This window comes from Synchiropus splendidus, chromosome 1 (assembly GCF_027744825.2).
Source record: "Synchiropus splendidus isolate RoL2022-P1 chromosome 1, RoL_Sspl_1.0, whole genome shotgun sequence".
Lineage (NCBI taxonomy): Eukaryota > Metazoa > Chordata > Actinopteri > Syngnathiformes > Callionymidae > Synchiropus > Synchiropus splendidus.
The window spans coordinates 25453685-25466241 of NC_071334.1; the positions used below are offsets into that span (position 1 = coordinate 25453685).

At 41.6% G+C, this 12557-nt stretch overlaps 1 protein-coding gene across 7 annotated transcripts in view; it reads right to left on the minus strand.

Moving 5' to 3' along the window:
• The window catches only part of tanc2b (tetratricopeptide repeat, ankyrin repeat and coiled-coil containing 2b), an 80773-nt gene that overhangs the window by 37666 nt on the left and 30550 nt on the right, over nucleotides 1–12557 (minus strand). For 6 of the 7 annotated variants that reach the window (XM_053854707.1, XM_053854708.1, XM_053854705.1 and 3 more), the window contains exons 1-2: nucleotides 10207–10612; nucleotides 7795–7977 (exon numbers count right to left, since the gene is read on the minus strand). In XM_053854707.1, the coding sequence (XP_053710682.1) occupies nucleotides 7795–7977; nucleotides 10207–10519 (496 nt within the window). In that variant the 5' untranslated portion in view covers nucleotides 10520–10612. Of the gene's footprint in view, nucleotides 1–7794; nucleotides 7978–10206; nucleotides 10613–12557 lie in introns of those variants that run through there. The other variant, XM_053854706.1, reaches the window with a different exon arrangement.

Below are 12557 nucleotides of genomic sequence, written 5' to 3' on the forward strand. Positions count from 1 at the left end.
GCACAGCCAAGGCTTAATTTACAGTCGAGGAAAGTGCACACTAAGCCCACCTATCATTCACGTCGCTCAGCCTGTGCAATAAAGAGTGGCGAAAGGTGAAAGAAGCCCCCAGTAATACAGCGGCTATTACATAATTTTTACAAATGCATAGATAATAACAAGATGCACCTGAGTCATTTATTTTACAGTAGAATGTTCCTGGAGATGTTCTCCTCAGAGCCTTGCAGGAAATGTGATGTTATCACTAATTCCTGCCCTGTGGTCTGATTCTGCTCTGTGGTCGCCGAACAAAACCCAACTCAATCGCCTGGTTCCTTGGTCAGGTAATGGACAACAGTTTTTAGGGGGGGGGGAAATCAAAATGCGGTGCAGAAAAATGAACACACAATACACATCTCAAACAAGAATACAAGAAACAATCAACATCTTTTTGAAGAGTATGACCAAATCCTGACCTAAACCTCCAGCACATACTTTCCATAACAAGGTGCTACTTGGATTTAGCCAATCCATGCTGGTCCAGGATAGAAAAGAATCTGTCACTCAGGTTCCCAGTGGACTGTGCAATTGATCATGCACCCAGAGTTCTATTAAGAGTGCGATGGCGGGTGAGAAATAGAGAAGCGTACAACGAAGCTCATTTGCTGTTTTCAGCACCATCAAGATAGGTAGCGCTCCATCAGCGGGCTAAACTCAACAGCACTCAAGGCTTTGTCTCAGCTCTTCTGTCAGTTGAACTGTAAGTGACACCACCAAAGTCTTTTTCAGCATCAGGACCACGTCGACAAAGCAGCCTTGAAGTGAAATCCACTTGGGGATAATTGTGACAGAATCTGATCAGACGGCAGTGGAAAAATAACCTTGGATGTGAAACAAGCATTACTGTGTGGAAACATTTCTGATGTTTCGAGCTGTATAAAAGAAAACCAGCTATTTTCGTCCTCTAATGCCGCTATCTTTAGACGTCTCTCAGAACTGCTCGTTCAGGAAAATGTCAGCAACAACACAAAGTACAGGAAACTATTTATGGCTGATTTGCGAGTGTGTAGTGAAGTTCTGCACGACCCCCCCAAGATGACCCACATCCATTAGAGTATTAGGTACGTACAATGTGGAAGCATACAAGTAGTTTTGTTCAGATTCTCTTGCTCCTGACAAAATAAACTCTTAACACCAAAACCTTTGTAAACAGTGCATAACTTCCGGACAATTGTCATCTATTTAATATCATTCTTGTTGACGTGCATGCTCAAGTCATTTTGCTTTAAAAATGCAAGGTGTTATACAGAAAAGCAGCTGCTTGTTACGTTTCTTTTTATTCCATTTAAGGCTTCTATTGGCACTTTTCCATTACTGTACTGTTTCTAGAACCACCAGCACTTCCTGGGCCCGACTGTGTTTTCCATTTAAAGAGGGACAATATGCAAGGTAGAAAAGATAGCGGTGGGGTCAGTCATAGATTGGCACTCCGCTATGCCCATTTTAACACCGCTGCGAGTCCACAAGTCGGTCAATATTGTCAATATATATATTTATTGCAAACTTCACACAGCTGTAGAGAACCACGTACCCAAGTACTGAACTTTCGTCCATGGTCTTTACATCGGCGAATCTATGGAATCTTTTTTGCTGTCACTTAAGTGAATTTTGCCACATAATGCAACAATCCAAAAAAAACTGAGAATTTTGTCTCCACAAGACAAACATAATAACTGGGGGCGGTGAGAGCATCGAAAGAAACAGCGCTCCTCCAATCAGCAGGGATTTAGTGTGACGTCACATAGTTTCCAACTCATGTTTTCAAATGCAACAGCAAGCACTTTACAGAGATGACACAGGGGTTTGGTTTCACAGTATGAAAAAAGGTTAATTTAAGCTCCTCCAAACACTTTGGTAATTGATGTTTATGATCACTTAAAACTGGAACAGAATAATGGACATTGCTCATTGGCCATTCTTGTAGTCCCAGAGCTTTTTGAGCAAGGCAGCCATTTTGTAAACATCAACAAAACATGAATTGATGAATGCACTTTGATGCAAAGCTGCACTATGAGTATGCAAGAATAAAATACACTATAAACCTATTATGACACTGAAAAAATGCTACATCCAGACCTACACAGAAGTGTTTAATTTTACTCAACATTTTCATTATGTCAGGTTGTGAGCAAAGTGTGAGCTTAATGTTGTTTATAAAGTGTTCATTTTCTGTCACTGTTGATTTAAAATACAAATGCAAATAAGAATATCTCTTGAAAGTTAAGGACAGAAAATTCAAAATTGGTGTAGCGTCATCACTGCAGGCCTCAGGACTTCTGCAGTAGACAGTTCCAACACTGAAGAGATTCACCAGCACATTCTTTAAGAGTTATGAGAACTCGCCAGTGGCGTAACTACCAATGTAGCGACAAACGACACTCTGTACAAGACTGTTAGAGTCATATTTGTTTGGAATTACCAATATGGCAGCAAAACAAATGTATCAATGTGACAAACTGTGCGAAAATCTTTTTTTCAACTCGAGTTGAGTTTGTTCTTGAAATGTTACTTAATTGTCATTGATGTTTAAAAGTATGCAAGTATCAAAAATGCATTCACTGATCTTAATATTTTTACCTTCACATATGCGTTTTTCAATAATGAAGGCATGTCTGCATGAGGCAAAATTTTAAAACATTTCTATCTCACATTCTACGACAGTTGTGAATTATTGCATCTGGTAATGGTTGTTGGCCGGCCATGTATTCACTTGTTCATCGAGTCAAAATATTAAACCTTCACAGTAACTTCAAGCTTATTGTGTCTCTTTGGTTAGTGAAAGATTTGAATGCTGATGTAGTTTCCACATTCAGTGACGCGGCAGGAGGTTGGTGATGATACTGTGACGCAAACCTTGAGCCTGCTGACAAGGTGAGCTCACCAAAACACCCTTCAGGTGGTGACAAAAAAAGGAGCAATATCTGTCTCTGACCACTTCATATCTCCTATCTCAAGCCGTCAGAGGCGTCTTCAGGCGAATTGTCGTCATTGAGACATTTTGTTCTTTTGGTCTATGACCAGTGCGGATGACGTGGAGTCGTCACAATTATACAGCAACTTTAGCTCCATTTACGTGTCCAAATGCTTCAGTTAGAAAAGTGAGACACACATCAACAAGCACTTAGCCGCCCACAGCACACACACTCAGAATTCACCCACGCTGACGCAGAGAACACACCAGCTCTCTACAAAAGGGTTGATTCACCTCTAGCCCACATCACCACATCCACAGACCTGTCATCTAGGTAAAACAAGTCAGCGCTTCACACAGGTCTGGACCAGGGAAAAGAGGAGGAGGGTGTGGCAGCGCTCACCATTCTCAAAACAGAAGGCGCATTCCTGAAGGTATGACTCCCGTCTTTGGATTAGCGGTGGCACAAGCACTCCGTCCTGCCCAGGAGATGACCAGTTCATTCAAAGAAAATTGGACACGAAAACAAGGAGAAGACCCAGCAAGTGGGCGGAAGGATGGATACGGCTCCTGCTTTCCCTCCCAAGAAATTCTCCACAGGTTTCAGATGCTGCTTGCTTGCTTCAGTCGCAGAAACTGATACAGATCCAGGCAGTGATGGGAGGAGCACAAGCAAGAGGAGGAGGAGGAGGGAGGAAGAGCGCAGTGTCACAGGGGAGAGAGAGAGTGAGCGAATGGACGGGGGGGGTGGCATGGAGGTGACACTTTGGAGAAACCAAACACTGACAGGTGAGCGAAAGCTTCGACAGCATCAGCGCCTGGGTGACTGCATTAGCGTGTTATCTATAGAGAAGCTCCGGCGCTCCCTCGCTCTCCAGTCCAGGTCTCCCACAGATGAATGGTGCAGTGCTGCTGTTGTCATGGCAACCCAAGAGCAAAAAAGCAGGGGGAGGATTCAAGAAAGTGCGATGAGAAAAAATAGCAGAGGGAGGGAATTACTGGACGTCACATTACACCACTGTGACATTTCAGGTTTCAATAAAACCTGCAGCACTTTCTATCCGTGATGGTTTCGCCCATTGGTCATTTTGGAACCCACAGAGGCCAATGACTTACTGTGGATCATCTTCGCTTCACATTAGTCCGCCTGATGCTTTTTACCCTTTTAATTAATCTCCTTCAGTCACGCTTATTTCCCTGAGGTGATATTTCCTCCCAGCGTTTACAATAACAAGTCTTTGAGGCGAGAGCTGCTGCTGGTTTTTATGATTTACAGGAATCTCTGCAGTCAGGTGATTCATTCAACGCTGCTTTAGGGCTTTCATTTGATTCCAGACAAACAGGAAGTGCTTCAGCAGCAAACTACTGTGTCTATTAGCAGATACTTTCCCCCAGCCACTTTTGCAATGAGATTAAGCATCATGGTATGGATATGGATGAGCGTATGTGATCACTCTGAAGCTGACATTAGTCACTGTATCAGAAGTTACAGCACAACGGCACCATTCCAAACACCAAAATCTTATTTAGAGTCCAGTGATATTTTAATGACATAACTAGTAGTTACATATTGTTAACCAGTACAGTCACATATTCATCAATATATACTGCGGTGGGAATAACTACAACAGAACGGGTCAGTGCCACAGTCTGGGTGAATAGTATAATAGTATAATGGTAATAGTATATGGAGTACAACTAAGTAATACAGCATTATTTACTTCAAGAGTACAGAAAAAAACATTTTTGCTAATAACCATAATTTTACTTCAGTTACTTGTGACAATTTTTTCCTAGCTGAAGCCAACTGCTATATTTTAGGTTGACCGGACTAATACTTTTAATTATTGGGGAAGCAAGTATTTCTCAATCAGCTTGATTTGTATGAACAACATTTACAGGGGGGCTTCTTCATTTCAGTGGCATGGCTTGATGATTATTAACTGCAGTTGCAGGATAACAGAATGTTATAATATGATTAAGTGATACCACGCAAGTCAGTACAACAAAATGACTCACTATAAAACCAGGATGGGCGATAACTTATTCTACACGATTTACCGCCAAAAACAATTCCCATGATGAGAATTTTACATGTCACAATAAATTCAATAAACACATGGCGTACTCGCTGCATTGTACTTACATACACGAATATTTAATAACTATCTACAGGTGCACATAATTTGACAGCAGTGGAGAGTATGAAGGACTTTCACAATTGTAGTTTACATTTAATTATTGTTAATAAAAGATACTTGATAATATATGACATTAGTTGACTTTGGAGCTCTAGCTTGGTGTTGTTTTCAGCGCTAATGCTACTCTGGAAGCAACAAGTATTAGAGAAATCATTGGTCATGTCAATGAAAAACAACTATTTTAGGACAAAGAATTGTGGAAATACATTTTTAATCACACCAGACAAAGGACAATCAGTATATATAATAATTTTGAGAATATAATATGACTAAAGGATATACTTTTTCAAATACTTTTTCAATAGCGTCCAGGAAATGCGTCCAGATGGGTCCATAATTAAAGTAAACAGAGATATGAGACACATCCAAGACCACAGACAGACACTGAATTTCACCCCAAAATGAAACTGACAGTGCAGTCTGTCAGTCTACGAACACAACAGGGTTCTACGAGAGACGTGAAACTTTGAATTTCTCATCTCTACACTTAGTGAACTATTATACTCAAACTTAAATAAATGATGTTGACATGAGACAATATCTTTCATCATAAAACAGCTTGGCTGTGTAATAGATGTAATAGATTGAAAAACATTGACTTATTGTTATCGCCAAAATGTATTGTGATACTTTCTGTTTGCCCATCCCTACTATAAAATACTGACTGAGTATACCAACATGATCAATTGCTGCAGTATGAATATTATGATATTATTAGCACAGCATCATGAGGATATGTGCAACATCACGGACTACAATGGTGTCAGTGATCTAGAATTATCTGGTACTGTAAGAGTCAGGATTTCAAACCTTAATTTGCAAGAAAGCTGACTATTCATCTCCGTCACAGAAACTTGATCTTTCCCTGAAGCCATTTCACACCGATTCTTTTTCACCTGCTCAGCTCTTTGCTTCATCCCCCACAATCAACACTTCATCAAACTTTGGCTGCCCTAAAACCTGAAGATTCAAAAGTCTGCCGCACGTCACAGCGGTAAATCCCTGCGCTCTCCCCCCGAGGGCGTCATACTTCCTTTTCAATTACCCACCGCAGCTCTTAACGTCTTCCTTCTACCTGCGGCGGCAAAAAAGGTCCAATTTTCCAGCAGGGACGAAAGAAATAATGACCGTAACGGAGGCAGCGCTCTCTCTAGGTGCAGCGGCGAGGACAGGAACAGGTGATTGATAAGTCCCAAATGTCAGCATTCATTATCGGTAATGGAAGAAAAAAAACTCGAAGGTGCCAATTCAAGTGAAAGGTGCGATCACGGGAGAACAAGATGATGACGGAAATGTCAGACTTTATTTACACAAATAAACAAAGGCAGAAGGTGCTGGTGGGAATTTGACAGGCGGCACACATGATATAATTTCCAATGCTGATATAAATGGTGTAGCTGTTGCATTATGATCTTATAGAATAATATATTTCCCTATTTTTTCACTCACACATTAAGAAGAAGAGGATACTATTGCTTCTTAGCTTTAAGAAGCACTGACGGATTTAGTTTTTCTGCTTCATAACTCCCATTATTCTGGGGAACCAAAAAATTCTGTTACAACAAGAATCACTTGGGTCTGTATCATTGCATTTTCTAGTACTCTAGCATGATCCATTGCCTTATCATTTTTCAGTTTGGCAGACTAGTCGTAAAGTTGAGTCCAGTCTCACAGTATTATTTTGTGTTACACTACCTTAAATTTTATTCAGCTGACACTTATGTAAGTGACTTATAATGAATTGCTATCAAGTAGATCCAAGAGCCCACACTGGTCACCTCACCGGGACTCAAGCCCACCACTTCCTACTTCACTGCCGCTGTTGCTACCCAGTGAGCAGAACCGCAATCAGTATTATGGTGAAACTCATTAGCATGATAACATTCACACTACTGGATTTTCATGGGAACAAACATTAGTTTGGATAAGCAGCACAAGTCATTATGCTGAATTTGACATTTGTTGGAACTTGAGGTAGCAAAACTATTAGTCCTGTGGCATGACTCAGTGGTACATGAGATATCCCAGTTTATATCAGCGAGGACAAGAAATAGATGGTAAAAATCCAAGTTAGTTTGGGCAACTTAGGCCAATCTCAGCATTTCCTGTCGTGATGCTCAGACTGATCATTACACTGATATATGCAACCAATCACTCCACCAAGACGGTGGTGAGGACAACACTTATCAGACCCCATAATCAGTGATAAGGCCTCTTGACAGAAAGGATTAACTGAGAGGACCTGATAGAAGGTTCATATGCTCGGCATATGCTTTCTAATATGCTCACTGTGTTAAGATACAAGCGCTTCTGAAGTTTGTTTAGGGTTCATAAAAACGTGGTTTTCCCCCCACAGTCCACATCGAGTTTATGGGACTCAGTTACAAACAACTGTCAAAATAGTCCAATCTGACCACCTGGGTTAAGACAGGAAGCATTCTTTTTTTTTTTTTCTACGGGAACAACACAGTCATGGCAGCTGCTTTAAACAGAGTCTCTGATGTTACTCTAGTTGTCCATGAAAGGAAAACTGTGGCAACACAGCCACAGTGATGCTGAAGCCTAACTATCCGGTACAGATGGCAGAAGATAAAACAAATACTAAAAAGCGTCTCAGCAAATAACGGAGCCAACTTAAATTACCTGTTATCTTCTTAACTGGCTGCAGTCGGACACCGATGGTCTGGTGACTAAGCAGTGGCGATGACGGCAGTGAGCGCGACACGCCTTCCATGATCCGAATGTGCTGCATTCCCTCTGTGATTGCGAGTGGTGGCGGCACTGAGTAATCCCCGTCAAACACACAGTCACTGTCTATGCTGCCACCTAGAGAAAGGGAGGGATTAACATTAGAGTGGACAAAGAATAGTAACTCAAATGTCATCTCTCGGAGCAACTGCTGAGCACAGCACAACACAACAGTTCAGATTATGAGCTGTTGACTGAACAAAAAACATAGTAATTTATCATGGGCCAAATATAAATAGAGATGCATTGCCACTTTCTGACACACATGGAACAAAACCTCTCGTAGATATGCATCGATCTGTGTGTCACTCAAAAAAACAAAACAAAAAAAAACATGCGACTAATTCAGCTGTTGTGTCTTTTGAAGGCGGCTGTATTGTGTGGCTGAAAGACGTCAGAGTCATATTTCAATCATTATTGGGTGCCCTGAAGTCACTTGACGTGCAGTAGTACTTTCAAGTCTTAAGTACCCCCAGCTCTCACACAACCAATATTTAAACACAAAAGTGCTCAGATTTTGGAGACAGTTTCCAGCAATGGACAGCCCTATTACTAAAAATTAGGGCTGCGCCGATATGGGCATTTATGACATCATCATGATCGGCCGATGTTAAAAAAAATATTTTGATAAGATGCTATTTATATTCATGTATAGTGAGAAATATTATTGCTTTAAAATTTGACTTCATAATGTAAAAATGTCAAAACAAAGCAGGCATTTCTCCAGAAAATCACACAACTTGTAGACCTGCAGATTCAGACTTCATCGTCAGCCAACCACAATAGTAACCACGAAATACTTCACCGTCAAAAAATGATAACAGTAGAATTGCAGTTCTTGTGTGCAGCCACGGACTGAGACACTGCTTTTGAATGAGACCCTTGGCGCCAAATTTGAGCGCTACAGCGTGGCTAACGCACCTATGCTAACTGACATTTATTTAAATTCAATGTGATTGGATTTATTCCAGCAGATGGCACCATTATGGAACACTGCTAATGAGTGTGACACACTTGACTCTTAGATGTTTACATTCATTAAGAGGATTATCCAGGTTGCTGAGTCAGACAAAGAGAAGTTTAGAGTTTCTCTCCCATCTGACTCAGCTGTTTACGTGCAGTATAGCAGTTCGATCGTTGCCGACTGAGGCTTTGGTTTTAATGTGACCGTGAATTGCGTTATTGGGATTAATATACTTAACCACGAAAATGCCCTTGTTTTTCTTTTGCTGGTCCGCCTCAATCAGATCATGGTCAGACTGCTGCCATGTTCTGGTATCAGTGCATCATCAGTATCGACCTCACCAATGCCAGAGTGACCCAGAAGAGACAGCCTGAAGGCAACACGTGCCGTTTACACTCATGTGAAAGCTGACCTGACCTCTGTCATAGATGGACGCAAGAACAATACACAGAATTTTGTCCTAACTGCCAACTGACCACTGAGTGGAACAACGCAAATAAAACGCCAACGTGGTGCCCATCCATTTTAAATGCCATTGAAGGAGTCAAACTAATAAGCCCGTCAAGAGCGCTCACAATCTATAGAAGAGTCATCAAAGTTGCATTTTCGACAACAATCCCGCAAAAATGAAAGAAAAAAAAACAATCTCGGCACCAAAACTTTGAAGGTTTTAGTCATTTGCATAAAAACACACTGGGAAAGCCAGTAGAGTGTGAAACAGTTTTGGAACCAAATCATCAAGGAACTGAATAATTTTGTTTACGAGAAACTCAAGAGTTTCATGAGGCACACAAACAACCCAAGAAGAAGAAAAAAAAACAACAGTAATTACTGAAAACATTTCCTACTCAGGAGTTTGGTGATAAACATCGACTCCTGCCTGCCAAGCATTTCCTCTTCCAATTATTGCACAGTGAGGGAAAGCTGAACTTCTAACTGCTTGTTCTGAACAGTCACTGTTTTTTGTCACAGTTCCATCAGAAACCTGCTAGGACATCACCAAAGCAGAGGTGAATCTTTCACTAGCTTCTGACCCACAGCCGCTCTCAGTACTTCATATTGATCAATGCCAAGTGTGGGAAAGAAGTCTTGAAAAATGACTCACCAACTCGACCAATCAACTTTCATATTTAGGTCATTGATAAAGAACTTCTATTTTAAACCAGATTTAAAAAAAGGTATTTTTAATTATCACATCACATGTCTTAATTTACATATGTCGTAATTGCTTTACACAGAAAATGTATGTTTTCAGATAAACCAAAAAATCAGGAAAAAATAATGATACTACAGAGAACCATTTTCACTCATGCAGATAGGAATAATGTATATATAGTCCTTACCATGGCCAATGTGGCTGAGGTGGTGGTCCAGACTGGGAGAGCGGGGGTCCACCAAGTCCTCGCCACCTCCATCTACAGACGAGGAGCAGAAAGACAAAGACATGGAGTGAGCTCGGGGGTACGGCGGGAAGGAGGTTCGGGCCAGAAGCCACGACACCTCCTCTTCTCCGATCAACCAGGTATGAGACCTGAGGACCCCCAACAAGCTGCTCACACACAAACCCTCTACACCCTTCCTCTTAGCACCCAGATGCCCCCGTATGGTGGCAAAATGGGAGCGAGCTGCTGTACTCCACTTCCTCCGTCTCCCCATGCTCAGTCTAAAGTGCTTGTTAAAATGCAGATATGATAAGCATGAGGTCTACGGTTGGATGCTGGTTGCGGTCTGTTTAGGACTGGGGCAGTCTGCAAGCACAGCATCAGTGGGCGTTCCCGGGATGGATCCATATGAGGATAATGATATGAGGGTCAATTACGCCCAGGGGAGCAGCCGGAATTATTCACAGTGGGTGGAGCTGAGAGGGAGGGAGAGGGGCTGACTGAGGATTGTTTCATAATCCTGAGGACAGCAGTCAACGCTTCCAATGTGATTTTGAGTTGGCATCAATTACTATCTCATGGTCATTTCAACTCCTGATGAGTTAAACTGACAATGATTGTGAAAGACCACAGGTGACACTGATCAGTCCCATGTCCTGTCTTCAGTTCGACTTCATGAACAAAAATAACAACTAGAACTGAAGTCAGCAGTACTTTTTTTGTCATGACATTGAAGTAAATGGAACAAACTCTCGTAACTACTACTCATGACAAGACAGCAAGACATCATAACTTCTCCTCATTGTGCTCAGAACATTCCAGTTTCCTTTTGTAAAGCACCAAAGATGTCTAGTTACACATTCTCAACGTCCAAAAGCGTCATTTACTAAACACTAGAGGGTGTTTGAGAAGTACCTTGTGTGAAGAGAAGTGTGGACTCACAACTCAAACATTAACTTCTGTCTATCAAATCAAAAATGATTAAGTACTAAATGACATAAGGCTTTTTTTTAATATATACTTTAGTGTCACTCCTGAGGCCCTTGTACTGTAAAATAACAAAAGAGTTGGACTGCAGATCCAGGACAGAATTCGCACTGCTTCTGCTATCAAGACTTCTGAACAGATTTCCCTACAGGTCCCATCAACTCTAATGTTTGGCTGATAATATTGGAACACAAAGCACTCACGTAGTACATAATCGCCACCGTCAGACTGGGGTAAAGGGACCAAGAATATTGATATTCTGGATCGACTTCATCGTGTAATATTGTGGAGAAGCAGCAGCAGGTATTGAACATAAGTAGTCTGCTGCCTACACACACGCACACACATACCGACACACAGCTTTCACGCCGGCTGCTGGTTTATTTTGAGCTTCCACATGACTAATGTCCTGAAATCAAAGCTGATCGTTGCATTTATGAACACTGCTAGCAGCTTGTAAAGTCTTTGTTGTCATTCTGCCTGATTCCTGTTTCTCCAAGCTCGTGCCTCAAGGAAAACCTCGCACAGATGAGGTTTGTCCTCCGTCAACATTTGCCAGTACAGCATTGTCTTCAGGCCCGTTGGCTCGAGTAACACAGTCTGCCATCAGACGTTTGATTATCTGGATATTTATATCAATATAAAGCAGGCCAACTGTGTATATGGGTAGAAAATAAGAATAATAATAAGAAAAAAAATAAGAGATGAAGCGAGCAGCAGCTTTGTATGATCCAAGTGTATTGGGAAGCCCGGAGCTCATGACCGTGTCCACCAGTGGGCAGCAAAGACCAGTGCCTGCCGCCGGCGAAAGAGGTGACGCATGAGTGAACAGTCCATGCGTCACAGTTGGGCTCCGAGTAACGGAACCCAGTGGAGTTCTGGAACTGCCGAGGTGTGAGGATGATGATGACAAACTAGAAAAGTGAATGATTTTTTTCATCCCTTAAGCTTGTGTGTTTGCAAAGTGCAAAGAATGACAAGCACACCAATGTGTTTGATATTCTTTGCACTTTGGTGGCTGGTTCTGCTTATGTAGTTTCTATTAGGGATGTACCAATCCTGGTATCGCATATCAACCAGCGTGGGATCGGGTATCTGGAAAGAAAGCCAGACCATTTAAACTCTACTGTATGTTTAGTGCTCACGTCGACGTGACAGACAGCACCCATCAGAAAGATAAAATGGCAACAGCAACAGCAGATACTCAGTAGAGTAGAAATAGTTTCACAACAACTGCAATGGCGAGATGCAACATACAAAGTGCTCCCAACGTTTGGAACACATTTTGTTTATATAAATACCAAGTTCGTAATTACATTGGAAGT